Source organism: Panthera uncia, chromosome B4, assembly GCF_023721935.1.
Source record: "Panthera uncia isolate 11264 chromosome B4, Puncia_PCG_1.0, whole genome shotgun sequence".
Classification (NCBI taxonomy): Eukaryota; Metazoa; Chordata; class Mammalia; order Carnivora; family Felidae; genus Panthera; species Panthera uncia.
The window spans coordinates 100,866,708-100,891,923 of record NC_064809.1 but is presented as its reverse complement, the minus strand read 5'-3'; the positions used below and the strand labels follow the sequence as shown (position 1 = coordinate 100,891,923).

At 35.8% G+C, this 25,216-nt stretch overlaps 1 protein-coding gene across 1 annotated transcript in view; it reads right to left on the bottom strand.

Moving 5' to 3' along the window:
* Positions 1-7,278: 7,278 nt before the first annotated feature.
* OTOGL (otogelin like) overlaps positions 7,279-25,216 on the bottom strand; it is a 139,949-nt gene continuing 122,011 nt past the window's right edge. The window contains 11 exon segments of the mRNA XM_049626004.1: positions 7,279-7,628; positions 8,273-8,352; positions 11,072-11,117; positions 12,527-12,646; positions 15,905-16,009; positions 16,444-16,622; positions 17,676-17,739; positions 22,433-22,473; positions 22,559-22,663; positions 23,167-23,268; positions 25,057-25,164. Coding sequence (XP_049481961.1) covers positions 7,428-7,628; positions 8,273-8,352; positions 11,072-11,117; positions 12,527-12,646; positions 15,905-16,009; positions 16,444-16,622; positions 17,676-17,739; positions 22,433-22,473; positions 22,559-22,663; positions 23,167-23,268; positions 25,057-25,164 — 1,151 coding nt within the window. The 3' untranslated portion in view covers positions 7,279-7,427.

Here is a 25,216-nt window from a genome sequence, read left to right as displayed (position 1 = left end):
AAGAGATAAAATGAGTACATAAGAAGGTTTGAGTTCAGTGGCACAGTCAGACATGTATTCTATTGTGAGATGAGCTTTTATTATATCAATAAAGATTTTTGTCTACTACTACCTAGTGTTAATGATGACAAACAGATAAAAGAAACAAACTTATAAACTTCCTGGGGAAGAAAAAGGTTGATCAGCAGTTGTGGAAGACAAATTAGGCAATACAGATAGAAATTCCTCAGCATGTCGGTGCCATTTGATCCTTCAATTCCACTTCATGCATAAGGATTTATAATAGGGAAAATGAGAAGCAAATTTAATATGCATTAATAGACTGGTTAAATAAATTGTGATATTCACTTAATAAAATACTATAGGGCATATAAAATTTCTACTGCAGAAAAGCTTTTTAGAACGTAAACATTCTTAAAGAAATTTAAAATTTAAAATATATACTCAATTAAATCCCAGATTAAAAAAGGCACGGAGAAAAGCAAAAATAAAATGACGATACAAGTTTTATTTATTTATTTATTTAGAGAGGACTATAGTGTAAAGGGGGGAGGGTCAGAAAGAGGGAGAGGGTGAATCCCAAGCAGGTTCTGAGCTGTCAGTGCAGAGCCGGATGCAGGGCTCCAACCCATGAACCATGAGATCATGTCAGGAGCCAAAATCAAGAGTTGGATGCCTAAGCGACTGAGCCAGGCGCCCAGAAAATAGAAATTATTTAGGTGGATGTTTTGTATTCTTTCTCTCCTACAAACTGCCTGAATTTGTTTTTTACTCTTCTCCCTTCCAACAGGACATACTAAACAGCTAAGCCTTATTGATTTAATAAGATAAGAATAATAATTAATAAGATAAGAATAGCATTTTGGGGGCACCTGGGTGGCTCAGTTGAGCGGCCGACTTCAGCTCAGATCGTGATCTCACCGGTCCGTGAGTTCGAGCCCGTGTTGGGCTCTGTGCTGTCAGCTCGGAGCCTGGAGACTGCTTTGGATTCTGTGTCTCCCTCACCCACTCATGCTCTCTCTCTCTCTCTCTCTCAAAAATAAACATTAAAAACATAGCATTTTGTAGTTTTTTTTAAAAATATTTTTAATGTTTATTTATTTTTGAGACAGAGACAGAGCGTGAGCAGGGGAGGGGCAGAGAGACAGGGAGACACAGAATCCGAAGCTTGTTCCAGGCTCCGAGCTGGTAGCACAGAGCCCGATGCGGGGCTGGAACCCACGAACTGTGAGATCATGACCTGAGCCAAAGTCGGACGCTTAACCGACTTAGCCACCCAGGCACCCCAGCATTTTGTGGTTTTAATGTAAATTTCTTACAGGAGATGGGTACATGTGTTCAAGTATATGCATACACAACACACACACACAAACTCTCGCACACACACATTAAATTTGTTATTTACTGAGGTGGGGAAGACTCTGCAAGGAACTATTTAAGGGGACATGAGGCAAGAGAGAAACAAAAGTAAATACAGGTCAAATTATTAGAGAGTGGGCCACAGCTCTCATAAAACGTAGACATATATGGAAAGGTCAAAAGGAAACACTACATCTTGGAATGGTCCGTGATGATGAGGAGTGACAGTGAGCAATTTACCTGCTGGCTCCTGAGCCTATCATTGTTCAGAGTTCACCTCACAGGATATTTATTTGTCCTTTATTCCAGGTTGCACTACGCAATTTATCAGGGTAGTCAAGGGGGCATGGTGCTTCTTCCAGGCTCAGAAGTAGTAGGAAAAGCGAGTGTCTACGGCAGGAATGGGAAAGAAATGGCGTCCTTCTTCCCCAGAAGAACACCAAGACGCTGATCAGTCCAAGGCAAGGAAGCCAATCGCCAATGCGCTGTGCTGTTCCTGCTCAGCTGTTTCAGGCTGCCTGTGTAGAGAACTACCATGAAGATGGAAGCAATCCAGTACCACCAGCTGCAGAAACAGAAGTAGGTGTCTGAGTGAATCTGAGCACGAGTACATCAAGAGGGGTGTTTATATTGAGTCAAATCTATCACCCATTAATCACCTTTCAACCTACTTGTTAAGGTCTGAGTTTTTGTGTCCCCTTACCCCAAATTCATATGCTGAAATCCTAACCTCCTATATGATGGTGTTAGGAAGTGGGCCCTTTGGGAGGGGAGTAGAACATTAAGTGGAGCTCTCATGAATGGGATTAGTGCCCTTATAGATGAGACCCCATAGAGCTCCCTGGACCTTTTTGCACATGAGGGGACAGCAAGAGGACTGCTGGCACCTTGATCTTGGACTTTCCAGCCTCTAGAACTATAAGAAATGTTTGTGGTTTATAAGCTGCCCAGACAAAAAAATAAAAGTATAATTAAACTTTTAATTTGTTACCATTTGGTAGGTGAAAAAATGCTTTTTGGTGTGAATTGAACATGAGATGCTTTTATGAAAAGTATGCTCGACTCTTTTTTCAGTGTCCTCAAATATGATTTCTTTTTCTCGGTACGAGTCATTGGCCCATTTTCTATTAGGTTGTTCATACTTTCCTTTTGTGATTTTTTTATGAACTCTTCATAAGAAGACTAGACTTTATCAGAGATTCATTGTATATATTGTGCTTTGGTTTTACATTATTCTTTTGACTTTGACATTTTTTGGTCTTGCAGAATTTGTTGTCAGTTTTCTTGTTAAATTTATCAATCTTTTCTTTTGGGCTTCTGGATATTTAGTCAGAATTAGAATGACTCTCCCCACTCTGAGGTTCTGATGAATTCTCCCGTATTTTCTTTTGGAAGTTCTACTCCCCCTCCCCTTTTTTTAAATTTATTTTTAAATTTACATCTGAGTTAGTTAGCATATTGTGCAACAATGATTTCAGGATTTAAGATTCCTTAATGCCCCTTACCCATTTAGCCCATCCCCCCTCCCACAATCCCTCCAGTAACCCTCTGTTTGTTTTCCATGTTTAAGAGTCTCTTATGTTTTGTCCCCCTCCCTGTTTTTATAATATTTTTGCTTTTCTTCCCTTATGTTCATCTGTTTTGCATCTTGAAGTCCTCATATGAGTGAAGTCATATGATATTTGTCTTTCTCTAATTTTGCTTAGCATAATACCCAATAGTTCCATCCACATAGTTGCAAATGGCAAGATTTCATTCTTTTTGATTGCTGAGTAATACTCCATTGTATATGTATACCACATCTTCTTTATCTGTTCATCCATCGATGGACATTTGGGCTCTTTCCATACTTTGCTTATTGTTGATAGTGCTGCTATAAACTTTGGGCTGCATGTGCCCCTTCAAAACAACATACCTGTATCCCTTGGATAAATACCTAGTAGTGCAATTGCTGGGTTGTAGGGTAGTTCTAATTTTTAATTTTTTGAGTAACCTCCATACTTTTCCAGAGTGACTCCAACAGTTTACATTCCCACCGGGAGCACAAAAGAGATCCTCTTTCTCCACATCCTTGCCAACATCTGTCGTTGCCTGAGTTGTTAGTGTTAGCTATTCTGACAGGTATGAGATGATATCTCATTGTGGTTTTGATTTGTATTTCCCTGATGATGAGTGATGTCGGGCATTTTTTCATGTGTTGGTTAGTCATCTGGATGTCTTCTTTGGAGAAATATCTATTCGTGTCTTTTGCCCATTTCTTCACTGGATTATTTGTTTTTTGGCTGTTGAGTTTGATAAATTCTCTATACATTTTGGATACTAACCCTTTATCTGATACGTCATTTGCAAATATCTTCTGCCATTCTGTCGGTTGCCTTTTAGTTTTGCTGTTTCCTTCACTGTGCAAAGCTTTTTATTTTGATGATGTCCCAACAGTTCATTTTTGCTTTTGTTTCCCTTACCTAAAGAGACATCTTGAGTAAGAAGTTACTGCGGCCAAGATCAAAGAGGTTTTTTGCCTGCTTTCTCCTCTAGGATTTTGATGGCTTCCTGTCTTACATTGAGGTCTTTCATCCATTTTATTTTTGTGTCTGATGTAAGAAAGTGGTCATTCTTCTGCATGTTGCTGTCCAGTTTTCTCAGCACCACTTACTGAAGAGACTGTCTTTATTCCATTGGATATTCTTTCCTGCTTTGTCAAAGATTAGTTGGCCATATGTTTGTGGGTCCATTTCTGGGTTCTCTATTCTGTTCCATTGATCTGAGTGTCTGTTTTTGTGCCAGAACCATACAGTCTTGATGATTACAGCTTTGTAGTATAGCTTGAGGTCTGGGATTGTGATGCCTCCTGCTTTGGTTTTATTTTTCAAGATTTCTTTGGCTATTCAAGGTCTTTTCTCGTTCCATACAAATTTTAGGATTATTTGTTCTAGCTCTGTGAAGAATGCTGGTGTTATTTTGATTGGGATTGCATTGAATATGTAGAATGCTTTGGGTAATACTGACTTTTTAGCAATATTTTTTCTTCCTATCCAGGAGCATGGAATATTTTTCAATTTTTTGTGTCTTCAATTTCTTTCATAAGCTTTCTAAAGTTTTCAGTGTATACATTTTTTACCACTTTGGTTAGATTTATTCCTAATCATTTTATGGTTTTTGGTCCAACTGTAAATGGGATCGATTCCTTGATTTCTCTTTCTCTTGCTTGATTATGGTATATAGGGATGCAACCAATTTGTTTGCATTGATTTTGTATCCTGCAACTTTGCTGAATTCATGGATCAGTTCTAGCAGTTTTTTGGTGGAATCTTTTGGGTTTATAGAGTATCATGTCATCTGTGAAGAGTGAAAGTTTGACCTCCTCCTGGCTGATTTGGATGCCTTTTATTTCTTTGTGTTGTCTGATTGCTAGGCTAAGACTTCCAACACTATGTTGAATAACAGGGGCTAGAGTGGACATCCCTGTCTTGTTCCTTACCTTAGGGGGAAAGCTCTCAGTCTTTCCCCATTGAGGATGATATTAGCATTGGGTCTTTCATATATGGCTCTTATGATCTCAAGGTATGATCCTTCTATCCCTACTTTCTTGAGGGTTTTTATCAAGAAAGGATGCTGTCTTTTGTCAAATGCTTTCTCTGCATCTACTGAGAGGATCATGTGGTTCTTGTCCTTTCTTTTATTGATGTGATGAATCACATTGATTGTTTTGCATCTACCCCCCCTTTTTTGAACATTGAAATCTGAGTCATGTAGAATTTATCCTAGTGTCCATGGACCTCTCTCTCTGTCCCAGTTATTATCTAGTTGTCCCAACACCATTTATAGAAAGTCCATTTGTACCTCTCTGATGATTTGAGGACCACCAATATCCTATACTACATTGGGCTGTCCTTTTGACCCTTCCATAGGTACGTTTATTTAACTAATGCCTACTTTCTCACTAGACTTCAAATTACATGAGGGTCATCACTGTGTCTGTTTTGTTTTGCCTGTGTCCTCAGAGCTTTTACAGTACCTGGTACATAGCAGGTACTCGATAAGTATTTGTTGTGTCTCAGAATGTTTATGATGTTCTAGGACAATGTTTCAGTTTTCCCCACAGATAGATTTAAACAAGACTTAGTATTTTAATTTAATAACAAATATTTTACAGAGCCTGAAAATAAAGAAATATGTAGTAGACATACATTATGTGCCTCAGTTGAGGTACATAACAGTTTCTCTTAAGCAATGTTAATTTATTTTAACCAAAAACATTTGATTCAATCAATATGCTAATAGGAGTCAAAAAAATACTGAAATGTTATGTCTAGACGAAATGCAACATTTTTATTAAGCACCAATAAGATAAAGTCAATTTTTATAGAGAGTAGTCACTGGGACTTTGCGGATACAGTGTTGATTGCAATCTTTCATTCATTCTTACCTAACCCTGGAAGTCCAAAATATCTCATAAGTTGCATTTTTTTTTCTGGAAATCATGATTTTGAAACAGAAGCATCTGCTTTTCAATGAAACTCTACTATTCTTTTGTTTCTGTTTGACTTCATTTGATCCCCACAACTATCATACCAAGTAGGGAATTCTCTCCTTTTTATAGATGAGGAAATTTAGATAATCATATCCTATAAGTGGCAGACAATTTGGGGATTTGCAAAGACCTCAGATATACTCCTTGCAAATGTCAATAATCTACTATGTTTAAAAAGTGCAGCATTCCATTGTAGGAATATTAATACATTCAAATAGTTGTATTTCATTCCTCATTGGCAAAGCAGCAGCATGGAAAGCAAAACAGCACACAACTTCAATCGTTTGCAATTATGTATCAAAAATCATACATCCATGAGAGAGCAAATAGTTAATTAAATGTTAAATAGTAACAACATATTTAATAACAGTTTTAATGGTATAAAAAATAAAAGTCTAAGATATCCCTTCTATATTTAGCAACTGATGCTACATTTCTCCATTTCCTATTGGGATAACTATTATATATCTGTATATACATATGTGTGTGTGGCATTTTTTTCCTTACTTTAAAGGAAATTGAATTTAAAATTCTTAATTCTATGCAAAGCAAACTCTTTAAGAATCAAAAATTCTGTGATAGACACCTTACTCTACTGTTCAAAATAAAAGAGCATAGGACTGGAATATAAAAGACTTAACCCAACTATCAATAAGAATTCACTGTATTGTCATACCAAATGACTGTGTACAAGTCACACAGTTTCTCTGGTGATCTGATAGACCCACATAATGAGAGAAATTTGCAGTAACAACCCTAATGTTCATTCAAGCTTTATATAACTTAGAGTCCTGTAGTTCTATGATCTGTCTCTAAGCATCCCACTCTTTATGACTATCCAGATGCCAATTTTAGCTGACTAAAAAGTATGTGATACATTTACCAGACTAAACAGTAGTGATAAAAGAATACTATGATCTTTTTGTTAAATTTTTTCATCTTTATTTATTTTTGAGAGAGAGTGAAATAGAGCGAGTGAGCAGGGGAGGAAGAGAGAGAGACAGGGAGACACAGAATCCAAAGCAGGCTCCAGGCTCCGAGCTGGTAGCACAGAGCCCCATGTGGGGTCAAACTCATGAATCATGAGATCATGAGTGAGCCAAAGTCGGATGCTTAACTGACTGAGCCACCAGGTGCCCCCAAATGTACCATTATCTTAATTTAGGTAGCTTTGGCAGACTTTGTAAAAAAAAAAACAACCCACTATTGGGTGAAACTGAAAGAATTCTGCAAAGTAACCTTCTAATTGATGAAAATATCCCAGAGCTGAGGCATATTGCAATTATATACATAACTGCATTTCAGCTGAACAACTTAAAGTCATTTGATTCTCTAAAACAGAGTAAGTCAATAAATCTAATATTTTTCGAGTAAATTGTATGTATTCTATGCCAAGTGTTCAATTGCCATATCCCAATAGTCTGAAAAATACATTATTGTTAAACAGAATAAATCTTCCAGTGCCTAAATAATAGTGTTAAAAGTTAACTTCACTTGAAATTATGATTCTTGAATAGAGTTTTTGGAATCCCAAAGTTTAATTCCACTGGCATGTGCAGTCTACAGGTTCCTGAAGAGTGTGCATGACTTCAGTGCCATTTCCTGAGCAATACAGAGGCACAGACAAGTTTCGCACTCCATTTTCACGACAACACTTGCAGAATCTTAGATGGCTCTCGATATTGATGTTATATATGGTAGCAGATGGGCATTTTCCATCACAAGATGCAACATTTATCTATAAGGAGAGACAATGAGAAGAGAATTCTCAAAAATTTTAAAAACTGGCTATTTGATTCTACTAAGAAATCAAATGACAGCAAAACTTTATTATCACGTTAACTCTCAAGCTTCTATATGTTAGAAGACTGCAAAAAATACCAGGTTGAAACTAGTAACTTGAATAAATCAAAGAGATATACCATGGTGATGCCTAAGAGAGCAAGGCTGATGTAAATTAAACTATGAAATAAATGTGAATACACAACTAGACAGGTGTATGTAAAATGTTCATCACAATCTAATGATTCTATTGTAATCTATATTATATCATGATGCATGTAGACTGAAGCATTGGAGAGGTCATATCAAACAGGGTAAAGTTAGAACTAGGACTTTTTTGCTGAGTAAAATTGCATAGTTAAGAAAATATGTAGTCAAATATATTTAGCGTTAATTTCTATCTCTCTAGATTGCAGTTATGATTCAGAACTATTGATTATTTATGCAGAATATTTTAATATTAGACTATACAAATAGTCTCAAAGTTAAATATTGTGACTATCGGCATTTTTTTGGCTTACAAACACATTTAGTGCTGTGATGCATGTACTTTTGGAAAGACACATGCTTTTCATGTAACAAATTATATTTTCCACTTACAGGGTTTTGACTTCTACAGTCCTGTTTCCTTATGATTGATTTAATGATCACTTTCTGGCATATTCTTTCTTCTCGTTTGCCTGATAAAATATAAAATGTATTTATTCATCTGAAGGCCCATGTCACATTATTTCTCTAATTCAATTAAACATGTGAATATATTAAAGTAAATAATATATATATTTATAGAATATATATTTCTATATTAAGATGAACTTAAAAGTTCCCCTCATATATTTTATGTTCAATATTTGTTTTCGGTTTCCAAATAGCTTTTTCTCATATTTTTTAATTTATACTTATCTCTTTATCTTATTCTCCTAGAATAGTTATCATAATCATAAATCATTCCATGCATGCAATAATGCTAGCATTAGCCTATGCTTATTACATATAGATAAAATATACACTTAAAATTCTAAAAATATGAAATGATTTTTAGAATGAGACATTGTAGAAGTATATATACATGTACATAATTAGGCATCTATACATATACACATATATCTATTTTAAAATTAAAAACAGACTTAAAACCACTTTATCTTAATAGGTTTTAATATAAAATCATACATGTATATAATTGAATTATTTACCAACCTTTTTGAAATGTATGGATGAGTCATATTATACTTGATTTTACGGCTCTGAAATGATCTCTTATGACTTCACATTAAAAGACTTTATATTAATTAATGATATATTAATATGCTTCTGTATATGTGATGGACTATCACTTGATAATACATCCAAGAAAATATATTTAATGCTATATAAGAGTATATGCAAATAATCTCTGAATCAGGATGCAAAAAGACCAATGTTCTTACTAACTTGCTTTGCTACTTTTAGGAAACTCACGCAGATCATTCTGCTGAGTTTTCTTGTTCACAAAAGACCGGAATTAGATCTCCAGTTTCCAAACTATTTATTTAAGTTTAGCCACAAAATATTTATTTAAGTGCTCATATGAAATTCCAACATGCAAAGTATATAAAAGTTAAATTACTCCCGTTGAAGCAGAGAGGTGTAGCAAAGATTGCCCGAACTTAAGCTGTCCTTCCCAAGGTCACTCTTGACCTTCAAAGTGCTAGCTTTGGATGTCACATTTCAGCTCTCATCTTAATTTCTCAGGAGCATTTGATCCAGTCTCCCACACTCTCCTCCTTGAAACACTTTTCACACTTGGCTTCTTAAAAACACCCTCTTTTGGTTTTCCTCCATCTCATTCGTGGTTCTTCCTCAGACTCCTATACTTGTTCTTTCTCCTTTCCCCAGCCTCCCAACTATAGCCTGGCTAGAGGTTCAGGGTTGGTGACAGGGGCAAACTGGTGTGTACCTTGTGATGCTTTCACTCAGTGGTTAGTTACTTTATTAACCTTTCTATTCTCATGTAGGAAGAAAGAATAGCCAAAAAGAAATCATCTTTAATGTGACCTCTGAGGTACCTACAATCTTCTTTCTGTCGCCTTCACCCCTGTGCTTGAGCAATCTTTGCTATTTCCCCTGCTTTCAATACTTTTTATTCTTCCAGGCTGGCTTCCCAAAGACATTCAGTCTCAACTCAGATGACACCTCACCACAGAGGCATTCTCTAACCACTCACTTAAGTTAGCAACCTAGCCCCCCACTCTCTATCCCTTTAATTCTGTACTATTTTCCTCTGTATCACTCATCACTACTTGACATAATAGTATATATTTATGTGGTCATTGTTTCTTCCCCTTCTTGATAATATGCACTAGGCATGCAGGTATTGTTTCATTCACTATCATAGTCCCAGTGCCTAAAAGAGTGTCTGATACATGGCAGGCACTTAATAGAAATCAGTTTGATAACTTCACTTGTGCAATGAATATAACTGGGACAGCATAAATTTGTTAGTTGGCTGAACTTATTTGTACCAAGAGGCATTTCCTATTCATTCCTTAAAGACTATTGCAACACACTTTGCTATTACACAGCACCTGCAATAGTATCCAACATCCAGTCTCTCCAAGATAGCCCAGTCACCCAGAAGCAAAGACTGAAGACAAGAATTCTGTGATACCAAGGCAGAAACTATTTCACAAGTCCTTACATGTCAGATGGGAGAAACTGAGGTAGCTTGGTATTATTCTGACTTGGCAGAATTGAAAGGTCCTAGACCCAGGCATCGGACAGGCCTAAATCCATTACTGATTGGAGCCATCAACTTTTCTGAACCTTCATTTCCTTATCCATAGGGGAAACCATACCAACCTTCCCACCTAACCTCCCAGAACTGTTGTGAAAACTAGTTGCAATACACTCTGCAGTGGGCTTAATAGTGTTGACAGTGTAGGTAATAGATGGTAGTATTGTGGTCAGTAGCATAGAATTTCCGCTGTCTGCCCTCAGATAACATAAAGTACTTACTTGTTTAATAATTAACATGGGGTTATAGAATCCAAGGTCCTTACTGAAGTCACAATACCATTCTCATCATAACCTACTTAACTTTATGTTCCAAGCAAAGTTGATACCACAGACACCTCTTAAACGTAAAATCTAGGAAAATCCCATGCAATACCTTTTGGGAAATGCAACAGTGAAGAAATTTCTAATATTTAAATTAAAATTAATCTAAATTAAAAATATTTTATTCATACTCCAGAAGACTGACAAAATAATTAACCACATGACATTTAAGTAATAACATTATAAAATGTGCTTCTCTCCTTGCATTATAGGATCTGAATTTTATGAAAAAAATCAAAGTCACCATGAGGAATTAAAACTAATCTATCAAATTAATGCATGTAATATGTCCTCACTTACAGATCTTGCAACAGCCTTCATTATAAAGCTTTACAATCCCTTCATTCTAGGAAGAGAGAAGGAATAAAGTCAAAACTCACAGTGTTTGTTCATTTCCTCCTAGACTAGACATAGAAAACTAACTCTCAGTATTTTTACTAAATATCACAAAGCCTTTATAAGAAAATGATAGAAATATAACTATTTCTAATAAGAATTTGTTGTTGAAACTAGGAGCAAATATTTTTGTTTCAATTTTGGTTATTTTTTTACTAGTAATATGAAAAAAGTGCAAAAAGATTAACTTACTTAAAAGAATACTTTATTTATTTATTTCTTATAACACATTTTAAATGCCACACACACACACACACACACAAAAACTTACCAGAACAAAGTTTTATAGGTACTCTAAATAGAAGTCATTATATTTTCAACTCCTTGAAATAACCAAACGTATTCTATGAGACAAGACTAAGTTCCTGAATATAATTAAATGTTAAAATGATGTATCCTTTCATTAATATTTATTATTCAAAAAAAAACACCCCACTTCAGGATGACTGACTCTTACCTGATTAAGAAAATTTTATTAATTACATCTTGAGTTCTTACAGTAAGTTGTTCATTGCTTTTAGTAACTTATTAATTGCAATTTAAGCAAAAAGAATTTTGGCTATAAAAATGAACCTGTGAAATAAGATGACGCCTAAGATTCTTTCCAGAGCTGAAATCCTGTGACTTCACTATATATGTCTATCTAGCCAGCCAGCTAGCCACCATCACTAAAAGAGCACATCTTTAAAAAAAAAAAAAATCAATAAGACCATGCTATTTCTCCGCATTGAAGAAAAATATTGCCTACACAATAGAATAGAGCGCACTTTTCATTAGGGATTGTTATCTTCTGAATAATTAACGCTACAAAGGGCCTTATAAGAAAAAGTATCACTCCCAAAAATCTACTTTCCCAATGGACTCTTCTCTGAGAAAATAAGAAACTGGGATATCTAAGCTAAAGGATCAGCAATGCTGTGACATGTGCCGACTTCCACCATGGCCTGTGCTCAGAGAAGCTAAGACAAATTTCACTTAGGCCAGCATGCATGAAAAAGTGAATGACATCATAAATCTGGCTGTGTGCTTAAGAAATAAAATTGGCCCACCTCAAATAGATTATTAATTCATGGTGAAAGAGATTCTAGTCTGCTGATCAAATGATTTTTCAATAATTATTTGATCTACATGTTAAAACCCTAGAGATAGCACAATGTTAATTCAGGGAGAATCAGAATTATTTGGAATGCCATTTATAACTGAAAATGGCAAACTGAATAGAGCTTTGATGTTTACATGAAAATAAAACATACACCAAAATAAATAAGCCACTACATATGTATGTACTACCTTGGAAAACATATTATTTTCTAAGTTATATTTAATACTATATTTTTTTAGATGTAAAAAAGTACAAACCATTTTGCATTCAGTCTCATTAAAAGGGGGACAGACCATACTGTAGTTGAGAATCATTGTCCCTTCATCAGTCTTAACACATTCATATGTGGTACAATTATAGTGCCAGGTACTTCCCTCCTAAAAATAAGAGAACATTACTGTTTTGCTTATTAAAATGTGATGTATTTCTCTTTTCTTAATGTTCACTTATTTATTTTGAAAGAGAGAGTATGCATGTATGTGAGCTGGGTTGGGCAGAGAGAGAGGGAGAGAGAGAGAATCCCAAGCAGGCTCCATGCTGTCAGCACAGAGCTCAATGTGGGGCTTAGTCTCACAAACTATGAGATCATGACCTGAGCCAAAATCAAGAGTCAGGTGCTTAACTGTCTGAACCACCCAGGTGCCCCCAAATCTGGTATATTTTTAAGTAGAATATTTCCTATCCAAGTCAAGAGGCAGAGAACTTCTTGTGGCATAAAATGTCTATCTGGAAATATCCCCAAATTTGTCTAAAAGCATTAAAAATACATATATGGTGTGTGTGTGTGTGTGTGTGTCTGGTTTCAAACTAGATCTGAGATGCAAATGTGAAATAAAGCAATAGAGAGAAAAGAAACAAATAGTGTCTGTTTCTACTACAAGATTAATTATCCAATTTGGCCAAATGTCAAAGGTCTTGTTCTAATATTCCCTCACTAATTATAAAACAACAAACCATATTAGTTAACACGCCTCCTTTCTTGAGATTTGTTTATTCTTCCTTCTACTCCCTTATCACCAAAAAAATTAAAAAGTCTTTGGAGGACAGTGATTATTGATTTATAGCCCTAGTTTTATATGCCTTATGGTTGTTTTAAAACACATTCCTATTCTTTTAACAAATTTTCAAACATAATAACTATTTATTTCATTCCTGATTTCAGAATTCTTATTTAGAAATAAAATCAGTTGAACATAATTATAACATAATTATTGGACTGTAATTGTTGATTTCTAATTTTATTTTACAACCCACATTTTAAAATGCTAGCCAAACTCTGGCTTGCAGTTTCCTTGTGCAGTAAGGAATTTGGATGAACTTCTTTTTCTCCAGATTCCATTTTAACTTATAAATATCTTTAGGTCTTCTAGGAACCTCAACTGGAAAAGATCTACAAGTCCAGGTATAAAAGGAAATAAAATATTCAAATTCAAATTAGAATTCTAATATTCAGCTCAAATAGTACTATCTTATTTATCTGAAATAAAAAATTACTTGTCCCATAGAAATAAGATTTCTAGATAACTAAAGTTTATCTTCGAAAGAGCCAGGAGTTAACGATCCAGATGTACATTTACCTTGATTGCATTACTTGTTAAATTCTAAGATTTTATTTATTTTTGAGAGAGAGAGTGCAAGCAGGGAAGGGGCAGAGAGAGAGGGGGAAAGAAGGTCCAAAGCGGGCTCTGCACTGACAGCAGAGAGCCCGATGTGGGTCTTGAACTCACGGACTGTGAGATCATGACCTGAACTGAAGTCGGAATTTCAACTGACTGAGCCACCCACGCACCCCAGAATTCTCAAAAAAAAATATTTTAACAGGGGTGCCTGGGTGGCTCAGTTTTTGAGTTTGTGAGTTTGTGAGTTTGAGCCCTGCATTGGGCTCTGCGCTGACAGTGTGGAGCCTGCTTGGGATTCTCTGTGTGCCCCTCTCCCCGGCCCCCCTCAATAAATAAACTTAAATATTCTGAACATAATTTAATCTTTTATTTACATCTCAGGCTACCCACTGTAAATACTAGTCATATACACAGATGGCTCCTGGATTATTGATAACAGTGTTTATGTTGCCCTGTTACTAAAAGCCCCAAATTACTGTTTTTTCAAGTACACTCTGATTCCTTTTCCCTCACTGACACCTATGTCTTCATCACTTTAGAAGCTTCCATTTTCAAAACTCCTTCCTTAAAATAATATATTATAGGGGTGCCTGGGTGGCTTAGTTGGTTAAGAGTCTGACTCTGGATTTTGACTCAGGTCATGATCTCAAGGTTCATGAGATGAAGCCCTGCTTCTGGCTGGGCATGGAACCTGCTTAAGATTCTCTCTGTCCCTTTCTCTCTGCCCCTACCCCACTCGCAGGCACACACTTTCTCTCTCAAAAATAAACAATATAATATAATAATGTAATATAATATATTATAAAATAGACATGTCGGGGCGCCTAGGTGGCTCGGTTGGTTAAGCGTCCGACTTCCGCTCAGGTCATGATCTCACGGTCTGTGAGTTCGAGCCCTGCGTCGGGCTCTGTGCTGACAGCTCAGAGCCTTGAGCCTGTTTCAGATTCTGTGTCTCCCTCTCTCTCTGCCCCTCCCCTGTTCATGCTCTGTCTCTCTCTGTCTCAAAAATAAATAAACGTTAAAAAAATTAAAAAAAAAATAAAATAAAATAGACATGTCACTGTGATAAAACAAACAATATCAAAACTATTTAAATCAGTAACACTAGTGTGTGCATAATTGTGAAACATAGGCTATGGCACAAGACAATTGTTAATCTTATTTCATAAAATGAACAGAATTGGAGAAATCTGTTTTGGGGGTATGTGAGTAATCCCATGTAATTAAAAACACCAGAAGTAAGACCTCTAGGTAATTAAACTATTAATGGAAAAACCTAAGGATGGCAACAACAAATGTGAACTACTTTTAGGTAATGTAAGTTATGAGAAATGTACTAAATGTTATGAGTGATGTACTAAAATGAGAAAGTTCCATTTTCTAGTCTAAGGAAGGAATAGGTCAGTCTGCAAACATATATGGAGTTATTCGGAGATAACAGGAAAATTCTGAATAATTATTTCATTATTTTTGGTGGAAAGGTGTAATATAGCATTACTGACTCTTGAGATCTTCTTTGTAAAAAAAATTGTCAAATACTCAATCTTTTTTCTTATTTACCCATTGAAATCTTCAATACCTGAAATAATAACATGCTAACACCTTGAGTTTCATATTTCCATTAAAATGCTTCATTTTAAAGGAGTGAATAAAATAATAATGTTTTCCCCCTTTATTCTAAGATTAGAAAAAAGCAATTCTCAAAGCCCATTCCTCACATCTGTAAAAAAAAAAAAAAAGTGAGAATCTATAATAAAATATCTGTGAGAAATAAGTTAAATATATTCCTTTACAGCAGGAATTATCAGAACCTTTAAAATGTAACAAATGTAACTGTGTCTTATGTGCTGCATATGAGTGTGTTTATTGTGTGTAGAGTTGTGTGTGTGTGTGTGTGTGTGTGTGTGTGTGTGTGTCTGATAGTTTTCAAACTTACTGGACTTAAGAACATCTTAAGAAAATAGCACAGAGAGCTACCCTCCAAGGAACATATTTTAGGGACTAAGGAATTCATACCTCATATATAACTGATGTTCCATTTTCCATTTGAAATTTGCAGGATACATTTTTGCAGGTACCACAGCAATCATAATCACTTGGAGACGGAGTATATACCTGGTGCTGTATATAATGACAGTACATTTAGTTAGCCTCACAACAATACCAGTAGTTTTAATGAATCCACTCTGAAAGTGCTTCCCAGTATACCTATATGCTCTCTCAGAACACCTGTAAGCATTTAAAAGGTTGAATTTGAGGCACTTCAAATAATAATTTACTTCATGATTTAGAAATGAAGTAAATATTAACCTTTACATCTAGCAGCCAAGATTCATTAAGCAGGTCAAGTAAGCTGTATAGATAAATAGATAATAAGGCTCAAGATGGTACACAGGGAAAGGAAAATATGCATTATATACATTAGACATTACTAGATTACTGAACTATTCAAGTGTATACTTTTAACTTATGGAATATTCACCAGTTAAAATTCTATAGCTGCCATTTTATTATTAATTTAACTCTCACCAGAATGACTTACAAAGAATACTTACAATGTCACATTCTTTTGAACAGTTCACCATTGTAAAATTCAGAGTGTGAAAGCCTGTATGGTTATCTTTTTCTTCCAGACACTCCACTGTATAACAAAAGTCCCCTTCCAAATACTTTATCATAGACTGGCCAGGATTCAATACTGATACTTCTTGAAATACACACACCTCATACTTTTCTAAGAAAAGAAAAACAGTCAAGGAAAAGTACTATTTTGAGGATTTTTTTTATTAATCATTCAATGGAACTTGTATTTATGTTTTCACTGTGATGTGTAATTTTTTCAAAACCAATAACGATCTTTCCCTTTATATATTGTTAATAACTCAAGAGTTTACTTAATAATGAATGTAGCACATTTAGTCCCACTCTTTACTGTCTGAACTGCCTTCAGAAGCTATACTTTATAGCAGATTCCAGAATTTTAGATCTAAGTGATCATCAAGCTGTTTGTTCTCTCTTCTGGAAACATAACATGACAATTTGATGGAGTAGATATAGAATGAGGCAAAAGCCAAATCAACAGTGGTAGGGCTTTTCGTGGTGGGATTGTATAACATTTCATGGTTTTTAATGGTTATTTTTAGATAAATTTTTCAATTTTGTTGTGCTGCAAAATAAATAGTGCTATACATTATGCTTGATGATTAAGGTAGCTAATACAAAGTAAAAGTGGCATATTAAGGTAGGCTAGAAAGTGATGAAAATACAGCTCAGAAGCTCTCTGTGCCTTGCTAACACCGAATTTAAGCCTTCTCTTATATAAAAATGCAAGTTTAAAGCTGTTGAATAAGCTTTTTTTCCTATTAAGCTATTAATACTTAATATGAAGATTTGCTATGTTGTAGAAAAACCAACTCTATGCTTTGCAATGTTAGCATGCATAATGATAGAACAATGATCAAAGTCTCTCACTTCTGGATGGATGTTGTAAAAATAGTAAATACATGTATTTAAAAGGACCATAAAATCAACTTTCAATTCTGAAAAGCCTCTACAAAACATATTTGTTGTTCTGTCCCATTAAGGTATCTATCAGAACATTTAGAGCTATTACAAAAGAGGCAACTGAAAAATGATAATGAATTTTTATACTCAAAAACTGGCACACACTTAATCAAATGGGTTAAAATGTGTGATACAACTCAAAGAAAATACTTTTTAATTTATTAATAGTGACCAGATAAAAATCGTATTCATCGCATTTAGTAGTGAGAAGAAACATAGTTACCACAGAGATACCGTATACATCCACAGTCACTCTGAAAGTTCTGATCTACTGCAGTAAATTCTCCCTGTTAGAAAGATATTATTATTAAACATGACTTACCCAGCTTCTCATATGACAACTGTAAAGATATATACACAGTATAAATTTAGTAAGTTCCCTACCATACAGCCAGACACATATCAGGTGCTTAATAAATATTTGATAGTGAACAGGCTTTGATTAACCCGGTGGTCATTTAATTAACAGCCCACAGAAAAAAATTCACAACAAACACGATGATGGCGGCACTTAATCTCTCCAAATTTTAATTCCTTTATCTATTAAAGGAGTGAAGGTAGAGAAGATGATCTTTATGGTCTTTACTGACTTGAAAATATTGCTTGGTTCTGAGCTTCTAGCGGGCAATTGGAGATAAGAGAATACTTGCTAATCCTGGAAATTGTGCTTGATGCGAATGTTCTTGATCTTCTCTATCAAGGTGGCCCAAGGTCCTGATGTTTACATGGAGCAAGGATGCCATAGTATATAAAGCAGGAGCAAAAGAGTATGGTAGAGTGACGAATAGCATGCATGGACTCAGGAATAAGGCCGTCCTGTGCCCACCTCGGCTCTGCTGCCTACAAGCTGTGTGATCTAGGGCAAGTTGCTAAGCTGGTCTTCTCCTCACTTCCCTCATCTGTAAAATGGGGATAATAACATTGCCTACCTCTTAGGGTTTTTTTAGAAAAAATAATGGGTGAATTCACGTAAAGAACTTACCATAGGGCAGACACACAGCAAGTGCAGTATAACCTTCAGGTGTCGATGAAATGCCTCCATACCAATGCTTAAACATTATCCTATCAGAAATGGTATCTATTCCTCTCAGTATAGGACCAAGTTTAAAGTTTCAAGAATTGCATTTTAAAGAGCAACTTTTTCTGAGGGCATTTTATTTTCATGTGATGTCAGTAAAAAAAATTAATTTGATTCGTAATGTAAAAAATGACTCTAAAAAATTCATAGTAACGTATAAAGGGTACTTTTCCCCATAAGCTAATAATATCTTACCTTCTATAGTGCTTTACAAGCTGTAGTTTCATACACATTAACTCATTTGGTCTTTTATGATTTTTAGTTATTACCCAATTCCAAAGGGATTGGAAATAAAATGTTAGAAACATGGAGTTAGAAAAATAAATCAAATTCTCCCATGGCATAGGCTCCAAGTTGGTGTGTTTAACTCCCAAGGAAGCATCCCTCTCCTTTAAAATCAGTAACAACATCACCTTAAGCTGTTTGCACTTTTTGGCTCCTGAGAATAGCGCTTGCTATGAATGGTCATGTACAAGCTTTTGTGTGGACATATGTATTCATTTCTCATGGATATACACCTAGGAGTGGAATTTCTGGGGCATATAATATACATATATATATATATATATATATATATATACACATATATATAGCCTTTTGTCTTTCACAGTGTATTCCAAAACAGATGTATCATTTTACATTCCCACCAGTATCATATGAAGGTTCTAATTTCTCCACATCCTTGCCAACATGTATTATTATCTGTCTTCTTAGTGAGTGTGAAGTGATATCTCGCTGTAGTTCGGATTTTCATTTAACTGAAAGCTAATGATCTTATGAATCTTTTCATGTGCTATTGGCCATTGTATACCTTTATTTGGATAAACATCTAGACATATTCAAACAATGGAATATTATTTAACAGTAAAAAGGAATGAAGTGTGGACACATACTGCAACACAGATGAACCTTGAAAACATTATGCTAAGTGAAAGGAATCACAAAACCACATATTATAGGATTCCACTTATATGAAATATTCAAGATAGGAAAATCTTTAGAGCTAGAACAGATTCCTAGGGCTGGGAAGTTTGGAGGAAATAAGGGGTGAGTGCTGACAGGTGCAGAGTTTCTCTGGGGGTTAATAAAATTGTTCTAAAGTTGATTTTGTTGATGGTGGCAGAATTCTATGAACATAATAAAAACCACGGAACCATATACTTTAAATGGCTGAATTGTGTGGTGTGTGAACTATATTTCAATAAAGTTGCTATTTAAAAACAGAAATACTGCAAAGGCCTACCATAAACTCTTTAGGTTGAGATACATTTGTTGTGTATGTGAATAAGCTGATGTGATTTAAAATAATATACCATCTTAGACACTGAAACAAATGTTTAGCAACTATTCAGAGTAGGTACTCAAGAACGATGGGTCAGGTCAATGCTTGTATAGAATCATGAATGTTAAAACTATATCATGCATGTGGTTACATATATTCAGGTAGGATGTTCAAGAATATTGCAGCTACTGCATATGTTCTGTGTGCCTAGCACAGTGCTAATATATAAAATAGCAGGCACTCAACAGATGCTTGGAGTATTGAGTAATGTGAAATTTTGATTCATAATTAATATTCAGACATTGAAAGTTGAGCTGGAAAAAAAGCTAGATAGGCCAGCATCTAGCCTAAATATTGGAGATGGAGAAGAACACAGAGAAAAGGTAAGTGGAGAATGGTAGAAACCCACAAGAAGAAACAAACAAACAACAACAACAAAAAACAGGACAGAGAGGGATGGACAGTAAAGTGGTTGGTGAGTTGGTGGTCAGGCTAAGACAGGTGTTAAAGGGGCACATACACACAGGCATACACAACACGCCCAGAGTTAAGGTAACAACCAGAACAAGTTTAAAGAATAAACATACAGGCTTCTCCCCAAAAACACTTCAAAAGACCCAGAACACAGTAGGCACAAAATCCCATAGGATGAGGGTTAGATTTATCTTGTGTTTGAAGTTATTGAAATGTCTCAAGATGCTTTATTACCTCTTCCAGGCCAGCAGGAGAGCTCTGAATGAGGCTGGGTAGAGGTGAAACCACAGGTCTCTACTTAGCTGCTTCTTTGGTGATCAGTGTTTACCCAAGGACCCAGGACTCTTGGACTTTTGATGTGCAAGCCTTGTAACCTTAAAGATTTTGTAGATATTTCTCTGTGTGTGTCCATGTATGTGTGTGTCTCTGTTTCTAGCTCTCTCTCTCTCTCTCTCGCTCGCTCTCTCTCCGTTTTTCCTCCCCCCCCCCACCCACCCCTACACACATGTTACAAAGGGCCAGGGTCCTATTTTTTATCCTCCTAAATTCAACCTCTCCCTAGTCCCTCTATACAGATCTTGCTATACCCAAGGTTCTCATTCATGAATGGCTGTAACAGTCTCTGGCTGATCTACTTCCCTCTAATGTTTTACTGTCCTTATCCTGCTACACAGGAAGAGCAAAATTAACTCAACCACTCAATTTTCATCATAATTTCCATCCTGTGCAGGACCCTCTTTCTCTCCTATCATATTAAATGTGCAGTGAGTTCCTCAGAATAGGGCTGTGCTATTTCAAGTGTCTGGTCCCATCACCACACAAAGTGGTTTTCAACAAATGTTAGTTGAATGAAGAACTGCAAAGAAAAAATAAATAAATAACATCTACATTCTTCCATCTCATCCTTAAAGCCAACCTCAATACACCAAGTTGTATAGTTCTTCATCTCCCATTGTTCCTTGCTCTGCCTCCAGTTAGCTTTTTCTCAAGGCAAGAGTCACCATTACCTGTTAGCCTACGTATCTTACCTCACCTTTTGGTGTGTTTATTCATGTTCATCCTAGCGTCTATGTGGAATAGTTCAATTCCTTTCATCCATTATTCTAACCTGTCACTTTCTTCCAAATTTTTCTTGATAGTGAACTTCCCTGGAAAGTTCTCCATGATATATTGTGTTAATTTTGTAATAATAATTATAGCTAATACTTATTGTGCTCTTTCTATGTGTCAAGTACTATCTAAATATTTAATATATATTAACTTATTTCATTCATCTGATACAGGTATTGTTATTATGTTTATTTTTTTAAGTTTATTTATTTATTTTAAGGGACGAAGACAGGGGGGAGGGACAGAGAGAGACAGAATTCCTAGCAGACTCCATACGGTCAGTGCAGAGCCGAAAGTGGGGCTCGAACTCACAAATCGTGAGATCATGACCTGACCTGAAACCAAGAGCTGGACGCTTGTTATTACTTTTATATTGCAGATGAGGAAAGTGAAGTACGACTAAAAAAAGTCCAACACAGGAATAAAAACAAGGCAGTTTCAACTTGCTTTTGTTATTTAAACTTATGTCTTCGCTGTAGTTTTTAATAGAAATGAAAGAGTTATGGCAAAGTAGAAAGAATAAAGGAATACACAAGACACACACATAAAACAACCCTTGGTTTGAGTCCTGAAGATCTCAGTCAGTCATTTACTCTCTCTGGACCTCAATTTCCTTATTTACAAAATGTTCATATAACTCTTAAGAAGGTACAGTTACATGTTTATATCCCCTCTTCCTCCACAACAGATGCATCTTTGGCACAATTTCTTGAAGAATCACTAGGGACACCTCTCAATATGGAGGTAATCTTTTTTTCCAATGTTTTGCTTTATTTTCAGACCAGTGAAGTCAAATAGGCATAAGACTAATAGATTCAGTCACCAGTGAAAAAAATAATGTATTGCATTTTCTTATCTCAAATAAATAAAAAAGGTTCACTGCTCCCTGATACCAGCACATGTTACTTTAATCTACTTCAGTATCATTTAATAAGGATAATTTCATTAACTCTGACAACTCAGAAATAAGGGGGATAAAGCAAGAATTAAACTAATTTACATAATATGACAGTTCACTCAAAATGTGTGTTCTTACCACTTCACAAGCTGGCATAACAAGGTTTCCACAGCTACATTCTAAAAGGCAAAAATCAACATATTTATATTGATCAGAACACATTACTGTACTGTAATAAAACTTTGAAGTATGAAAATTAGTTACCGCAATGCCATGTTGGACAACATTGACCAGATACATTTTCTTTTACAAGGTTCATATCTTCTGCACAGTTGAGTAGTGGTGTAGGACAAAGATTTGGGTCACAAACTAAACAGAAAAAAATGACGTGGATGAAGATTAGCCTCTTGTAAAAGCGCGTCCTCACCAGCTACCATTTAGTTCACAGCCATTGCTGATATAGGGCACAGATTCCTATCTTCCCACTGCTACCTCTCCCACCACTCATTGGCCATGTATTGGTGAGCATGGAATGCATGAAAACAGGAGTATAACCAGGACCAGCTCATCAGGTGAAGGGCCCTGAGAAACACTAGGTGTGCAAGAAGAGAAAGGAAGTGGAGAAGGTATGGAATCACCTGGAAAGCTGGTCTTTGTAGGATGATGAAAAAAGTCATAGTAATCTATTTTGGGGAGGTAATGATATTATCCAAGAAGAGCTCTTAGATATATAAAAACATTGCATACATTTAATATATATTTTATATGCTAGAATTCAATGAAGGTGTGATATAACAGCACAACTAAGATTCATGAGGCTTCTTAAATATTGGACACATCTAAACATTTTAAATTAGTTAAGATATACTTACCACAGTAATACTGAGGACAACAGAAATGTGTAGTATTAAGATCCACAGTGAGAAACTCCCCATCAGTACATAGCGGAATAGGTTCAGTGCAAGATTCACAAACTAAAGGTAAAACAAAAGGTCAGAAGTCACAGCTGAGCTAAAAACAAGTGATTAATTCACATTATGACACACATATAAACCATCATGTTCAATAAAATAGGAAACAGGGAAAACAAGTCTTTAACAGACAGATTTCCTCATTTGGTCATAAAAACAACAATACTAAGTATATTGCTTTATGCTTTCCAAGCACAGCGAGAAAAGCATTAAGATTTCTGGAGCAACTTTCTTTTTTCTAGGATCAAAATGTCATTGATTTATTTACTTAAGTTTTCTGAATTCACTACCCTTGATTACTCTAGTTTACGGATGGATGGATAATATAGTAGGCATGTGTTCTTTGGGGTTGTTCAGTATCCCTTTCCCAACTTTGATTACAATTCTCTGAATGACCTTGAGGAAATGCCCCACCCACAGTCTTGGAGTGACTCTTCATAAAGGTGCCTGACCCTCAGCAGGCCTCTGTGAATCTTCTCTATGGCATTTGAATCATAAATAGAGACACACCAGGGCAGGAAATGGATGTTGCTGAGTCAGTCATTAGTGACTGCCACCTACAATAGCTGATTTCTTTCCTTCCCAGGGCGTGGTCTGCTTCATCTTGCTCCTACAAAATCTTGATTCCCAAGCCTTCCACTAATTGGTTGTGTTAAGCTAGCTGGAATCAATCCCTTTTGCCACTTGCACTCAAAGAAACTTAACTGGTAGAAAGAGATGTGTTTTGATTTCCATAGGTACATCTGAAGCCTACGTTAATCACCAGTCTTAGATATGATAATCCACTTGCAATGAAAAACAGAGAACTTTTTAGTTTTCAATGTCCATTTCATCAGATAGAATATATAGCTTCATAGACAGTCTTTTCCTGGACACCTTTCATCTCTACCATTCTCTTCCAGCATCATCATGCTCACACATATATCACACATTTTATATAAAATGAATATTTTAAAAATTTGCTTAATGTTTATTTATTTTTGAGAGACAGAGAGGACAGAGCATGAGCAAGGAGGGGGCAGAGAGAGAAGGAGACACAGAATAGTAGGCCCCAGGCTCTGAGCTGTCAGCACAGAGCCTGACGCGGGGCCCGAACTCATGAACCACGAGATCATGACCTGAGCCAAAGTCAGATGCTTAACTGACTGAGCCACCCAGGCGCCCCTATATAAAATGAAATTTTAAAGAGGTTCTATAATGGCTTGGCAGAGTCCATTATTTTAGTTGGTTCTTCAAGAAAAGCCAAGGCTAAATTTTTCTCCAAAAACAATTGGTGCTAGCCTTATTAAAGAAAAAAAATACTTAATTATATTGCCTTGAGCGTGTTTTGACTGGTATATATAGTCCATATATATGTTTTTTAAAAAAAACTAATGTTTATTTTTGACAGAGAGAGAGAGAGAGACAGAGCATGAGCAAGGGAGGGGCAGAGAGAGAGGGAGACACAGAATCCGAAGCAGACTCCAGGTTCTGAGCTGTCAGCACAGAGCCCGATGCAAGGCTCGAACTCACAGACCACAAGATCATGACCTGAGCTGAAGTTGGACGCTCAACTGACTGAGCCACCCAGGCGCCCCGAGTCCATATATATGTTAAGTGAACATAGAGCTAACCGTAATAATTGTCAAGAGTCATTTAAAATGCTGTACTTTCTTTTCAAATGTTCTTATTCAGTTGAGTTTCTATCAGTATATTAGCAGAATATTGGTTACCATGAGTCCCATAAAATTCACATCAAATAAAAGATTTTCCCTCCCTTTGTTCCAAAAAGTTATCTTACAGAACACTTACCACAGAGAGGAGAAAAACAGCAAGGCTCTTCCTGTTGAACTTGAATCATGAATTGATCTTCTCTGCATTCTGGAATTGAAATACTGGGGCATTTCAATGGGTCACATTCTGCAAAAACACAAAGATATTTGAAAATTTGTATAGAGTGAAATGATTAGAT